This window comes from Platalea leucorodia, assembly GCF_965183815.1.
Source record: "Platalea leucorodia genome assembly, chromosome: 3".
NCBI lineage: Eukaryota > Metazoa > Chordata > Aves > Pelecaniformes > Threskiornithidae > Platalea > Platalea leucorodia.
In genome coordinates, this window is record NC_138825.1 from 8,643,870 (window position 1) to 8,658,246 (window position 14,377).

The window sequence follows — 14,377 nt, forward strand, 5'->3', positions numbered from 1 at the left end:
AGGATCAGGAACTGAACCAAATCACTTACAAGTTTCATAAATGGTTGAAGGTGGCAGGGAAAATGACAGAATGGGAGAGAAAGGTAAATAATATGCCATTTCTATTCATTCAGAAACCCTTCACTTTTCATAGTACCGCTGAGCATGCTATCTGCTGTATTTGTAGGCAGGGAAATGGAGCACAAGGGCTTTCGAAGCTGTTCGGGACAGGTGATCTACTAGTTTGAATACAACCAGGCAACATTTTAGTTAACAGCCAGTGATTGAGAAACGCGGTGAAAGCTTCTGGGTGCTCCATTTCAGACATTCCCCGCTGCAGGCTGCTTCTCTGATGAGAGGTTTCACAGAAAGAGCATCTGGAAAACAGCAACGTGGCCTCTTACACAGCTAAGGCTTTGTCAGAATAAAAAATTTCAAAAAGGGCTTTCCTTAAAACGATATGCCCTTGTATTCATCAAGAGCCTGCTGTGCGCAGGTTTATCCTGTTGTTACAGAGAGACAAAAGATACAAAGAGCTCCTGATGGGCATTAGCAATTTTAGAGACACCCAATTTGTATGGGTCTTACGGACCATATTGCTGAGAGACAATCCTCACTGCACTCCCATTCCCACCTTTAGGGAAAAGGAGGCATAATGAGATTTACTAGGAGTATGTTTAATAAAGGGTTGGAAGGGGATAGGGATAAGCAGATCTTAGACACTTTTAAATCGCGTTAAAAAAATTGCGGTTCAGCTTAAGCTGGAAATAACAGTGGCTGGAAGCAGCGCGATGCCTTTAGGTACAGTTGCGTGCACAAACACAGAGAGCTGACATGATGCAGACTACACTGGAGGGACGGGGAGCCTCATTGCGCTGGGTTACTCTGGGAGACAAAGCCAAAATGCCAAAAGGGAGGGTAAACACTCCATTTAACAACGAAGGGGCTGCAACGTGAATCCTGACAGCCCACGCGTGGCATTAAGAAATGACGCTCAGCGCCTTCAAAAGCCCGGCAAGCGTCCCGGCCAGCACGCCCTCCTCTGAAACCTGCATCCTTGAGCTTTCTTTTCATCTCTATGGTATCTAATTGCTGGGGGGTTTTTTGATTGAGGTGGAATATCTAACAGATGGAGACATTTGTTGTTAACGAAGCCACGCTGAATAGCGAGAGGCACCTTTGCAGCAGTGCCATTCCTGCAGATGCGGCGCGGTCATGCTCGACCTGTGCATTGCAGGATAGCGAGGGGGAAAGCTGCCCGCCGACTTGAACATAACAAAGTACAGACGGACCACGATTGCTGTATTTGTTTTAGAGCCCCGAGAGCAGCAGGTGGGGTGGTTTTGCATGTAGAGCCATGCAAGAAGACAGCATAAATCTTTTATGTGGTAGAATCTGGTCTGGTTAAAAGGGTCAGTCATCCCAGATGGAGGTGTCAAACTGAGCCCTTCTATCATGGACAGCTTCAGTTTCTAAGTGAAGCAGCATTTATAATGCTACTAAAATACAGCGGTAAACAAAGTATATGAAGGCTTGACAGTCACATTAGCAAAGAGCTACAGTGAAATGACTGGGAAGAAGGAAAAAACAGCTCTGGCTATTTGCAGAGCAAGAAAAATGGAACTGGTTTTGACAGATAAGACAATGCAGCTGTGGGTCAGAAGAGCTTTGTCTGTCTCTTTTGTTGCTGCAGATGAAAAATGGTGCCTTCAAGTTTTAACCAAAAAAATTTGGATTTTAACGAGCCTCCATCTCTCAGAGTCTCCCAATTAGGGGAAAGATATTTACAGCTAAACTCAAAATAATAAATTTTATTCAGTGGGTATGAATCAGGGAAATCTGGATCGTTCAGAATAGCTGCAATGTGGTTTTCATATGGCATAATGACAAAGGTGATTTTTTTTGAAGTATATAACATGAGTTGAAGCAACTGCGCTACAAATAATTTACGACTAATGAATTTCCCCTGATTGCAAATTGTCCATGGGCAGGATAGTATTTTTATTGGAATTCCTGTGGCAACACCCAAAATTGCTGGGCAGACATGTTACGGGAATAATGACCTCGCCATTTTGCCTGTTAAAATAGAAGGAGTTGTCTGGACTGTTTTTATTATTATTTATAACTCTTTTCTTCCTCAAGTATTCAGAATGATCTTAGGGCCAGGATTTCTCACTTAGTTGCAAGACTTCTAAAATTGGGGTATTTTTAAGATTTAAGTGATCTTGGCGTTGCCAGACTGCACTGACAGAACTCACGTATGCATGAAATCTGTTTTTCTGTTTGTCTTAAAGCTAGTCTACGACCTTATAACAAGCTAGGAACTAATAGCAGAAATCCAGATTCCTTATTCAGAGCCCACTTGACAATCCCTTACCCACACCTGGTGCGAGGACTCTGCCAAGGCTGGTCTCAAAGACCGGGCTCTGCTGAGAGACCCCAATCTCCCAGGCTCCCTCAATAGTCATCAAAGAGAAATAAAATCCCTTAAGGTGGGCAGCTCCAAGCAGAAACCCAGTTCAGGTGCCTTCCAGGAATGATTTATCGATTCTAGGGAGACTACATTGGGATTTTGCTTTGAATTACCTCAGAGAGGAGCCTGCCTCTCTCCTGATTACAAAGGCGCTCTTCAGTACACAGCAAAGCCTTGCTGATGATCAGGTAAAAATGAGTTTTATGGATTGCTCTGTGTTACAGCCTCTAAGCCTGCATAGCTCCCTGCTTTTATCACTTGAAATAGATGTAAACCTTGCGCAAAGGGAGGAGGAGGGTTACACGTTTTACTTATTAGGATTTATCAGGGGTGTGGAGAATAGATGGCTGACCTCTGTACTTGGGCACTTCTAAAATTGATGCTAATGTACCAACAACCAGCACATCTTCATGTTAATCTTGTGAATCACACGTGAATCCGGAACCGCGTTTCTCCAGAGAAAGAACAGCATATTAGCTGTAACCACGTGGAACTATTGACAGATTGTGACTGTTAAGGAGAAAAAAAGATTAAATAAGAGTACTGAGATTTCTATCATCCTGATACATATTTGCCTTACGTGTTTCAAAAGGCTGGGAGCCATCCTTGCTCGCGCCAGAAGCCTGTTGTCACTTAGTGCTAGGCTGGTTGTGTAACCAGCCTGCAAAGGGTTCGGGTAATGAGCTCTGGCAGGAGCGCAATTGGAAATGGTAATTGAAATTGAAAGTGGTGTCTTCCAGGCTCCCTCCCCTTCGGTAACTCTCGGCTCCTGCTCGGAGACCCGAAATACCTCGCTTGTTTGTGCTCTAACCTGAAGCAATCAAAACAAGGGGGTGAGGGGAGGCCTCTAGAATAAATTGGTTGTCAAGGCGGTTCTGGTATTGATCGAGTTCTGCTGTTTATGTGAAATGGGCTCATTTCTGCATGGCACTCGGTTTTACTGCGCGGCAGGGAAGAAGCTTTTTGGATAATACCCTTTCCACATGCATAGGCAGTATAGTGAATGCTCCTGTCCCCTGCCCACAATAATAGTGAGGGAAGAAATGAAGATTTATATTAACCAAGTTTGAAAGTCTTTCCAAAAATTGGACGGTATAATGTTTGCGGCAGTGCTTGGCTTTGTTAAGGTTTAAAATATCTTCTGCCTTGTTTGTCCCTGAACGTTGTTTCCCACTATCATTTTCTTGCTGACAATATCTGACAATCAACAGACACTATAAAAAAAACCCAAACAAACCAAAAAACCCAACGATACGGCTATGATCCCCTCCGAGAAGGGATGGGGAATCAGCTATTCAGACTTGGAAAGAAGGTGAAAATGCAGAACACAACGTTAGTGCTCTTCTGACAATGTTTATGGCCCTAAACCTCTCGAAAAGTAATTTTGCAAATTGCTGCTGCTGTTGTTACTCTTTCCAGCCTCTCTCTAGGGCTGCCCGCTCCGAGACGTGAACCTGTAGCTTTTGGTATTGAGGGCCCTCGACACCTTCTGCTTTCGTCCCTGCAACGGCAGCCGTAATTAGCACATGTGCACACGTGTGCACACACACATGCATATGCACAAAATGTCTTCCCTTTAATTAGGCTCTTTCTTCACCTAGCACCCTGCCAATAATCCTTTGCACCTGTCAGCTGCATGAGGGATTTCTGAAATCGAAAGCGAGAATCCTTTCGGCAGCGTGGTGAAGCCAGGCGTGCCGGGTGGTTAATGGGAGATCTTGGGATAGGGCCTGGGAACTTCACACGGGCGCCTTTAGGAGCTGACAACAGGAGAGTGACTGGGCATCTCTAGCTGTTAGAGAAACTGGGAGCCAAGACGTCACTGTCATGTCGTATCTGCTTTATTTAGTTAATAGACAGTGTTTTGGAGGAGGCAAAGTTGGATTCAGAGGCATCAGCTGCCGGTCGGAGTGCATTGGTGTTTAGCAGGGATCCCGAATCCCTACATCAGACATCTGCGTGTCTTGGTGGGAAGGGCTGCACCCGCCGCAGGCTGCGCTCGTGGCGGGAGGGTTGGTTTTCTGAAATTTTGTTTTTCATAGAGCTGTTTCCCTCAGCTAATCAAAATGTAGCACAACCCAAATTTCAATGTATTTTCCTTGACTAACGAGTGCTTTCATAGTCACCCAAATTTCATACTGGTTTTGCTAGAGGAAGTCAGGCAGGAATTTTGAACGTACTTTTTCAGCCTTGTACTTGACCAGCTCCTGGCACGTGCACGCGCTTCCGCAGTGCGGTGACCTGGGTTTATCCTTTGCGTGAGCGAAAAAGAGCTGTGGGCGAGCGCTGGGGAAGCCTAGGCCCGTTGGTGCATAAGAAACCTCAGGAGAAAACCGCACTCGCTCTCCTGAATTCCCCAGGGAAGCGTCAGGGATTTGATGCACCTGCAAAGGGGCCATCTCAGGCATTCGCTGACATGCGGGGTTCACAGTCACAGATGTTTACAGGCATTTTGTTTGTGTGTATGGGGAGATGATTTACACCAGCGCGGAAGAGGTGGAGCTGGTGATATGATCTGCTGAAGGATTCCTGCAGTAGAAGTAAGTTCTATCAAAATGATGGGTGACACCTCCATCGCTGTAAAGTCATCCATTGCACTTTCCCCCACGCTTGCTGAAATGGCTAACCTAGCTTTCTGGTGGCTATTTTTTGTTGGTTTCTGTAGGTGCTGGGTCCTTAGTTTAGCATTTCGATGCTTGGTAGAACTATAGGTAGTGTGCTGGAAGTTGCCTGTGAGAACAGCATTGCCAACAAAGCAAGCACAGAGGAGACTAAAATCTCCATGACAATGTATTGGCTTGCAGATATGATTAGAAGGAAAACTGGCTGAAAATTTCAGTGGTAGATACGTGTTTATGGACAAAATAAGTGTAGCGCACTGAAGTGCATTAAAAAACCCCACTCTAGACTTCCACAGAAAGGCGAAGGAGGTGTTTGTGGGACCGTGAATGTTTAATCTCTGTTGCTGAAGAGGTAAATGATTTCAGCTTAAGAGTAAACCGTTTCTGAGCTATCTCGGTCCTTGCCACACTTTGCTGTCTCATAATAAGCACCCAAATGTCTGGATTGCTTAGCAACCAATAGCCTGACATCCTGTAGTTCAACCGCAGGATAGGTGCAACAGGCTTTACAGCGGCCACAAAAGTAGAGAAGTAGCATGATGGAAATTAACTAAAAATTGGCTTCTCGGCACTCTAAATGGCAGAATATTAGGAGGACTGTGTACGAAACAGCAAAAACGCTTTTTTTTTTTCCATTTCAAATATTGTTAGGAGATTGAATCTAAGCTTCCAGACAAGCCTGAGGCAGAAGAGATAAAAATGTTGAGTTACAGCGATAAAATGCATTTTCCTAAATTCAAATTCTAGTTTGTGTCTGACTACCCAGTATATTTGAATTCTCACTGTATCTATTTTTACTCTGCTAGCTTGAGAAACTTTATAAGTGTGATTAGGTCCCCGTCATATATTGCATTTTATGAGCAGAAGGGATTCTTCAAAAATGATGAGAAAAGAATGGCAGGGAGGCAGAAGCACACACCATGATGTGGTTTTAACAATCCCAGTTAGAAAAGAGTGCAGATCGCTACAAATATTCAAGCAATTATTTTCAAATCATGTTCCTCCCCCTATATCCTCTGCCTTTTTCTCTAAATGGCTGCCGCTATACAGCAGCAGAGTCTATAAAGGTAAGAGCGTGCCAGAAGAAAAAGAAAAAAAAAAAAAAAACCCACAGGCGTACAGGGTCTAAGAATTACACATTAATCAGGTACTGTAAGTATTGATTTTTCTCCTTCTTTGGCTTGTCTTACAGGGATGCAAGGGAAAGAGGAAACTTCTGTGGAGCCTATGAAAGTTGACCTCGCATGTGAAGCAGCAGATGTTTCAAATAAGGATGGTATGTTGTTCTAATATTTTAATCATCCTGAAGTGGATACGTAGGATACCTTTCTGGGGTTTGTTTGTACACTTCCCCCCAAAATAGGAGTTATATTTATAATCTCTTCAACTGAGTCTTCTTGAGAGTTTACATAATATCTACTGTCTTGGAAGTCTGGTGGAAGTACCTCTCGGTGCCATACCCCTGCTTTTCTAGTTGACTGGGTTTGCGTGTTCAATTGGTACATTCAGTCTGCTTGCCTTTTAACTAAACAATATTTTAGACCCACTGTAATTTTGGTTTGGATATTGAATTGGCCAAGATGTGTGTGGTCTCACACAGGAATCGGAAGATATTTCTGAAAATACCTGTGCTAGTGCCCGACTCCATCGTGGGGCAAGCGTCAGCTGTATAACCACTCTGAACTCGTGTGTTGGCCTCCTCCTAGTTTGGAGCTGATTTCCCTTCCTCCTCCTCCTCGTGCCTAGCTCAGTCTGGTAGCAGATGGAAGTTCTCTCCCTAGGACATTTACTATTGATAAAACTGTCACAATTTGGTGACCCAACAGCAGTTCCAGTAAGGTTTGTGGACCTTATCAACCCAAATCTCCTGACTTGAAAATGACCTTTTTTTGTCATTGACCTCAGTGAGCAGATGACCCAGCTGTCTGGCAAAGTCCCGTCTGCTCGAGCTCTGCAGTGCGTAACATACTCGTAAACAAAAACAAAAAAATTTGTCCTTCTAGGCTCTTCCTATGTGTAAAGAAATAATGGATGGGATCAGCATCCTGGTGCTTAGGTTTTGGTGAGGCAGTCCCTTTATCACTCCTCTAGGTCGGCTCTTACAGCTTAACAGAGCTATGTAAGGGGTTTTCTTGGGTTTTGCACAAAGGGTCCTCTTTACTGCTCCAAATGGCAGGGGGTTGGGAATTGGGGTTCCAGTCCTCGTTTTATTATCATGTAGCATTATCATTGTAGCAAAGGCTGATTTTTTAACTCCTCATTTAACCTCTTCTGCATTGATATGGCATACTTTCTTACATCTCAAATCAAGCCAAACCAGCCTTCCCTCCTCATCCTCTGAACAAACCAACCAAAAAGTCATAGTCACATTAAAAGATTTGAATTTCGAATCCCTGGAATGGTCTGGGCTACTTAGTGAAAACAAATCCAAATTTACCAGAAGAATATCTTAGGGGATTTCCCGCTGGAAGGAAAAGCGAAGGTATAGCTCTGTTAACGTGTGCTGTAGGGCAGCACAGCTGGGTCAGCTGACAGCCTCTGAAATACAATCATGGTACGTTTCTGTGTTTCAAATCTTGCTTATCTTGCAAGGTCTTCTACATATAACTCATCTTGTAACTTCCTTTTCTGTGAAGTTTCTAAGTTCTCTGCAAGGACAGGAAAAGAGTGTTTTCTAAGACTGCAGAAAAGTACTCTGCTGTTCAGGGACGTCTTGATTTCCCTACAGCTTCGGTTGCTATTGGGATCATGTTACAGGGTGGTTTTTCTTGTGGATGTATATTACATGTTTAAAAAAATCAGGAGGATCAAACTCCCCATGCTTTGTTTTATCTGAAGGGTTAAGTTTCACTGAAAAAAAAAGCCCTAAAATTTTTAAATGTACCGGGTACTAGTTGAGATTAAAAAAAAAAAAAAAAGAAAAAGGTTCCCTTTGACAGTAATTTTCATGTAAATTGCCTATTTTTTCTCTGGTCCCCTTCCTTCCACTCCAAGAGAGCTCATCACTTCACAGCTGAAAGCACAAGCATATATCACCAGGTACCCCTTGGCAGCCTGGCTCTTGTGTTTTAATTTCATGTACCATGTCACAGAGAAAAGAGCTTTAGAAATGCAGAGAGTTTAGACAGCTTAGGTGGATCTCGATATTGGTTCATCTAGTGGGCAGGGCCGTAATAGTGATATATTTCAGAAATGACAATAGTGATATATTTCATAAATGACTATTATTTGAAAGCTGGGCATGATTCTCCATCAGAAAAGCTGTCAGAGGGTGCGCGTGTGAGTCTGAATAGGGGTGTGTATACAGGTTGCTGCTGGCAATCTCTGTCGGCCACCAGAGCGAAGACATATTTAATTAAATTATTAAATTATTAAATTTTTCATACCCAGGATAGATTTGCTGATTAGTATTTTTTAATGATGACAAAACCTACCTTTGGTGATTGGTTTCCTAGACGATGTTTCCCTGCCAGCAGCCTTTTTTTATGATTTTTTTTTTTTTTTTTTTTTTTTTTTTTTAATACCACCAAAGCTGTAAAGATTACTAAGGTAGGTGTTAGCTTCCAGCTGGTATTACGTGGATCAAACTCTTCACTCCTTTTGTAATGGGGTTACTCATTCGCCTTTTCTATTTCAAGCCTGTGGAAAGCTGCATCCTCACTTGCTGACACAAGAGGAGAAAAGAAAAAGATGAAGGCAGTGTCAAACCTGAAATTTCCCATTTTTTTTATAAGCTTGTGCAGGCTGCTGAATGCGCCATCAGTAACCTGACCTTCACGTGATTCACCAAAGCAACATAAAAGGAAGATCTCAACAGCTAACATCCTCATGCTTTTTATGGTGTTGATGTAATATCCAAGAAAAAAAAGTAACTACCAAGTAAACAGGTGCATGTGTTTCATCGCCGCACAGCGGGTTGAATTCAAAATAGATGGTTTGCTTTCTAGGCAGTCTGCAGTTATAGCTGAATGTGCTATAGCCAAGTTATGTAGATGCAAGGGGGAGAAACATTGTTTAGGAAGTGGCTGCAGAAACAAGTTATGTTTGCAAGTAAGAGTCTGACCCAGCTCCTATTTAAATCAAGACGGTAATATTTTGGTGTCATCTGCAATCCAGGTCTACAGCATAATATCCTGGGGTGGGGAAACGCGCTCTTTCTTGCAGACGACTCTAAACTTGGTTTTCCAGTCCCCCGTTTGCCTGTCTTCTCTACTTAGATGCTACGCTGTGACTCTTGGCTACGTGACCTTTAAGCACGTAGCTTTCTTGCAGGGGAGAGGCGGGATGCCTTGCTGCCAGCGCACGTCCACCGGGTCAGCGGCAACTGCAGTGCTTTGACGAATGTGAACTATGTGCTGGGTTATTTCTTCTCCTCTTGCGGGGAACTTGCTTGCTTTTGGGGGGAAATCCTTCCCTGGTCATAATTTGAGAGCTGCTAAGCAGCTCACAGATTGAGAGAGGAGGTGCAGACGGGTCCTCCCCAACAGCCCAAAATTTAAGGGAAAATACACAGGGAGAGTGCAGAGGAATGTCCATTTCCATTGTACAGAAATGTCCATTTCTGGCATAAAAAGCCCTGCAGGAAGCTGCAGAAGGGGGAGCAGGTAAAACTGAATTTAGGAGATGTGCAGCCTCCTTGAACCTCAGGTGCTTCGCTGAGCTGCTGGCCATTGTAGCGTATTACGGTAGGTGCAAAAAGACCGCTAACGTTAAGTTAGCAGTTTAACACCTCTAAAAACATTGTTTAGTGGGGAGAAGGCCAGTTTTGGCTCGCGATGCGATCGGCTGTAGCGTGCCCAGGGCTAACGGCGTCGTTCTGACACCGACTCGTGCTGGGAGGCAGCGAGGGCTATGAGTCACATCCCCGCCGTACCCGGTGGCAGCTCTTCCATCTGCTCTTGCAGGAGGTGCTCCGCTGCCGTGTTATTTTCTAGCTAAATATAGAGGATTGTGTAGGTTGCCTCATAGTGACATCTGTTGTTGGGGTTCACCCAGTGGTCTGCAGAAGCTTATCCTTCAGTTAGATCTCCCCGTCCCTACCAGCGTTAATGCAAAGAGCCGAGCTTAGACACAAACACATAGGATAAAGCTAACAGCAAAACCCGCCGGTGCCTTAGCGCTTGCGAGCCACCTCCCCGCTGCGGCGTGCACGGTGGATGTTTTTAGCACCGGTGATGCAGGATGCCTGGCTGCCGTTTCCACTGCAGAACAGTGTGACGCAGTGATTCCTCTTGCTTCCTTGCTGGCGGGGGCTCCAGGTCCCAGGCCTCAACTGGGGCTCCCCAATGCTTTCACATTGCCCTTAACGCGTTCCCAGGCGGTTTGCAATTTGCCCCCCTCTACGTGACGTGCTATCAGCATGATGGGGGTCGACTGCTCGTAGCCATAAAAAAAAGAAGGGGAAGGAGGCATACTCATCCCGGGATGCTGACACAGCCTAACCACAGGTTTCGAATCAAGCTTTATTTTGCAGGATATCTCTAAAACGTGAGTGAAGCCTTATGTTATTTTCAGAAAACCCAGCCAGTGAAACTGGCCAGCATAATGAGGCTAAGAAAGGCTGCTGTCGTCAGTGCGCAGCAGCCTTCCCTTAATGATTTTTTATTAAGCATCCTGTCTTTGCTATGCAAATGCGGGTAAAGAACACAACATCGCTAAATGCGATGTGCATCAGAGCTCCGTAATCAGGAGCGGATACTTTTCTTATTATTCATTGCATACATCCGGGAAGCCATTACAGTATCTGTTCTGCATATGGATGATGAATAATTTACAAATAATTCATCAAAACCCTAACAGGTGTATTGACATGATATTAACTCAGAAAGAGATCATACTGCCTGGCTAGAAGTAGCATAGTTATTGATTTTTGTCTTTTTTTCCCTCCCCCGCTCCCATCTTCCCTTAGTTTCCAAATCTCCCATTCAAGTTTGAGGTTTTTCCTCATCACCCATGTCAAATGACTCGTAATCTGCAGTTGATACCACAACATAAAGCAAGGTTAAAGAAAGAAAAAAGTCTTCATATAAATGGCTTCATTCAAATTTATTACAGAACAAATGCTAATCTTAAAAATGCACTGCTGAAGTAACCCTTTCATATTTAGCCTAGATAGGGCCAATCACACCTGCCGTAGTTTAGATGATATTTTTGACAAAGGTCATGCTGAAATGAGTTTAAGCCTTCTATTTAAAATATTTCTTATTTTTTAGTAATTTTAAATGAAAAAAAAAAAAAAAAAAAGATTGGTTTTGTAAATGGATAGTACACAAGTGAACTAGTACATGTAGGAGCATAGTGATATTACCCCTGAATCCTCTGCCGGGCTCCAGCAATTTGCAGTTCAAGGACACCCAGAGGCAGTGGCAGCATCTCTGTAACTGGAGATGGATCCGCATTCAGCCCACAGCTCAGCCCCGGGTCCTGCCGGGGACTTTGTCAGAAGCCTGCAGATGTTCAAATCACAGGGTTGAGACCACTTAGCCCAGCAAAACTCTAAACCACCCCTTGGAGATACCTGTATCTCTGCCTGTGGCCTGCAGAGACAGGGGAGGGTCATTGAGCTCTTGAGCTGGGCACCTTGGTTGAGCGCCAAAGTCAAACTGGATGGATGTGGACCAAAGAGAAAAACCTAGATCCAGAGGCTTGCATTTCTAGCGATGCTGAAGCCTACACCCTGGCAGGACTTCTCATCGGGGTTTCCGTGTAACCACAGGTTAGGATGGCTGGCCTAAGAGACCTTTTTGTGGATTTACGGCGTAGAATTTTTAATGCACTAAATGTCCCCGTTGGGTTAGAAGTGGTTGTTACTCGATGTGATAAACTTAGCAAATAGCATGAATAGAATTTCCTGACTGTCTCATTTTGTTTTCAGCTGAAATGAATAGTCAAGTTGAAAGTATAAATGATCCTACAGAAACACAGCGGGAAGCTTAAGTAACAGGTGAGACCTTTATGGCTATTTTTTCCCCCCATTTTCCATTCAGCTGCTATTTGAAAACTTGCTTTAAAAATGACCTTAATTAATGTTAGAATTTACCAAAAAAAAAAAAAAGGAAACTGAACCAAAACCCAAGGAAGACAGAATACAAAGGAAAAAAATTGTCTAATATGGCTCGTATTACACCAAAAAATGAAAATATCCAGTAGACTTGATTTGTCAAGTAAATATTATAGTAGCAGTCTGCAACTGTAATGGATTTAGACAGTGCACGGTCTTAGATCATCAGAAGGCAAGACAGCACGGAGATAAGGAACGTAAGAGTAACCGAGTGAACAATTTTTGGCATTGCTTAGGAAAATGACAGGCAATTTATACCGGTTGGAACAGAGCTCAGTTCTGTACGATCTGTATTCTGGAAACAACAGGTTCACGTCACGAGGGGTTTATTGCCCTTGGCTCTCCGATGCCTAACGTCACTTGTAGCAATACCGCTGAAAAACAAGGCAAAGTCAGCGAGCTGCCTTCTGGAGCTCTGCCGCTTTTTGGAGCTTTTTATGGCTTTATACACTAAATGATAGTGCTATGGCAGGACCGTGGAGTGGTTGTTGTTGCTGCAGAGTTTGTCATAGGCATAAACAGCCTCTCCCCTAGATAAAGATGAATAATTTGGTAGGAAGACAGAAGTCCGAAGCTCATCCCCAATTTCAAGCAGTTGCCAGTTCTCCCTCGAAAGTATTTTTTAAGCGTTAATGCGCACCGCTTCCTTTGGCATAGGGTTATCGTGAGATACCAATATCATATACAGCAAGATGTGTTATTTATGATTGCAATGGGATTTCACGTAGCTCAAGACCAAATGTAGCGGCTTAACAATGGTAGCAGCTGTATCACAGAGATTTAAAATACAAGGTCTTATTACTTAGCGTAGCCCTTTGTGTCCTTGTCAGCATATAGACGATGGGCTGCCATACTGCTGGAGTGAGAAATAGGCCTGACGGGGGTCCCTGATAAACAGTACTGAAGCAAGACTAGAAGACGCCCTCGCCATTAAAATACGGCTTCCACAACTCTTCCTTCCCCCTCCCCTAGCTTCTGGTTGTATGTTCTGTTCAATCAGAAAAGGAAGAGGAACTAATGAAATCCTCGCTATTAAAAATACATGGAAAGGTTAATACCCTTCCTCAGTTTAAAAAAAATATATCTGACGGTTATTACTGCTTTCACAAGAGCTGCAGGAAGGCTATTTTTCATGCTGCATTCTCCCATGGAAATGAAAATCTGTGAATGTTTTGGGCTGGAGTAGTTTTTGCTTTACAAAGGTAGAGTTCACAGGAATAATACCACAATTAGCAATCAATTAATAAATCTCTTCGATTCCACTGCAAGACCTGGCTCTGCCAGCACCTTTCTGAAGCAAAGCAGCCCAAGCTAGGACGCACCATGTCTTGCCCAGCATTTTTAATGGCATGTGCGGGATCAGAAGCAGGCATCGAATCCTTCACAGCTCTCTATCGAAGTCCTTCCGACCCTGTTCCTGCTGTTTTAATTGCAAGGATCGTGTCCCAGGGAGGATTGATCAGCCTGTTAAACTTCAAAGGGTCTCACTAGGGTCTTTCAGAGCCAAGGAGATCCTTTTGCTTACTATGCGTAGTATTTTAATGTGTTGTTTTTAACGTGTGTTCTGTGGTCTAGCCCCGAAGCACGCACCAGAGCTAGGGGTCTCTGGTATCAAGCTAGGTAGCACGGTGCTATGGAAAACCAAGAAACCCTACTGAGCACAGTCAATTTGCTATAGAGATAATAGTGGGTGTTATATATAAACCGTGTGACACATACACGTGCTGCACATGACGGAAAGAGAAACTGTAGGCATCTGTGCTAGAAAGATGGGCCTGGGTTCTGTGCAGACATTTGAAATTTTGCCTTTTTCTTTTGTCTCCCCCGCTGCGGCGAAGGAAGGACGCAGGAGAGAAGAGACCCGAGGAAACCCGACGGGCAGGCGCTATGGCATCATTCTTGGCAGAAAAGAGCATGCAGAGATGCTCCACGGGTTGGGAGGGAGGGAGCTTTGGGGAAACGACTCTTTGCTTTAATTTCTCTTTGTTCTTCATTGCATTTCATTCTGTAAGCCTGTTGGAAAGAAACATAACTTCCTAGTTCTAACAATGTTTTGCAATTATCCCCACAATTACAACAGTTTCTTCTGAACCGTGAGTCCCTGTCTTATATTGGGTCTCTTTTGCTCCTGCATCATATCATCAGTAGCCTGTTTCCAGGCCCTCCCCTTTTCTAGCATCTTTATCTTCTTTCCCAGTTATAGTACTGTCTGCAGGCAACCTGTGGGAGCCAGCTCATTCTCCT

At 43.9% G+C, this 14,377-nt stretch overlaps 1 protein-coding gene across 1 annotated transcript in view; it reads left to right on the forward strand.

Annotated features, from left to right (window-relative positions):
• MACROD2 (mono-ADP ribosylhydrolase 2) overlaps positions 1-14,066 on the forward strand; it is an 890,030-nt gene extending 875,964 nt beyond the window's left edge. The window contains exons 18-20 of the mRNA XM_082306167.1: positions 6,266-6,349; positions 11,948-12,016; positions 13,972-14,066. Of these exons, the coding sequence (XP_082162293.1) occupies positions 6,266-6,349; positions 11,948-12,009 (146 nt within the window). The 3' untranslated portion in view covers positions 12,010-12,016; positions 13,972-14,066. The remainder of the gene's footprint in view (positions 1-6,265; positions 6,350-11,947; positions 12,017-13,971) is intronic.
• The last annotated feature ends 311 nt before the right edge of the window (positions 14,067-14,377 follow it).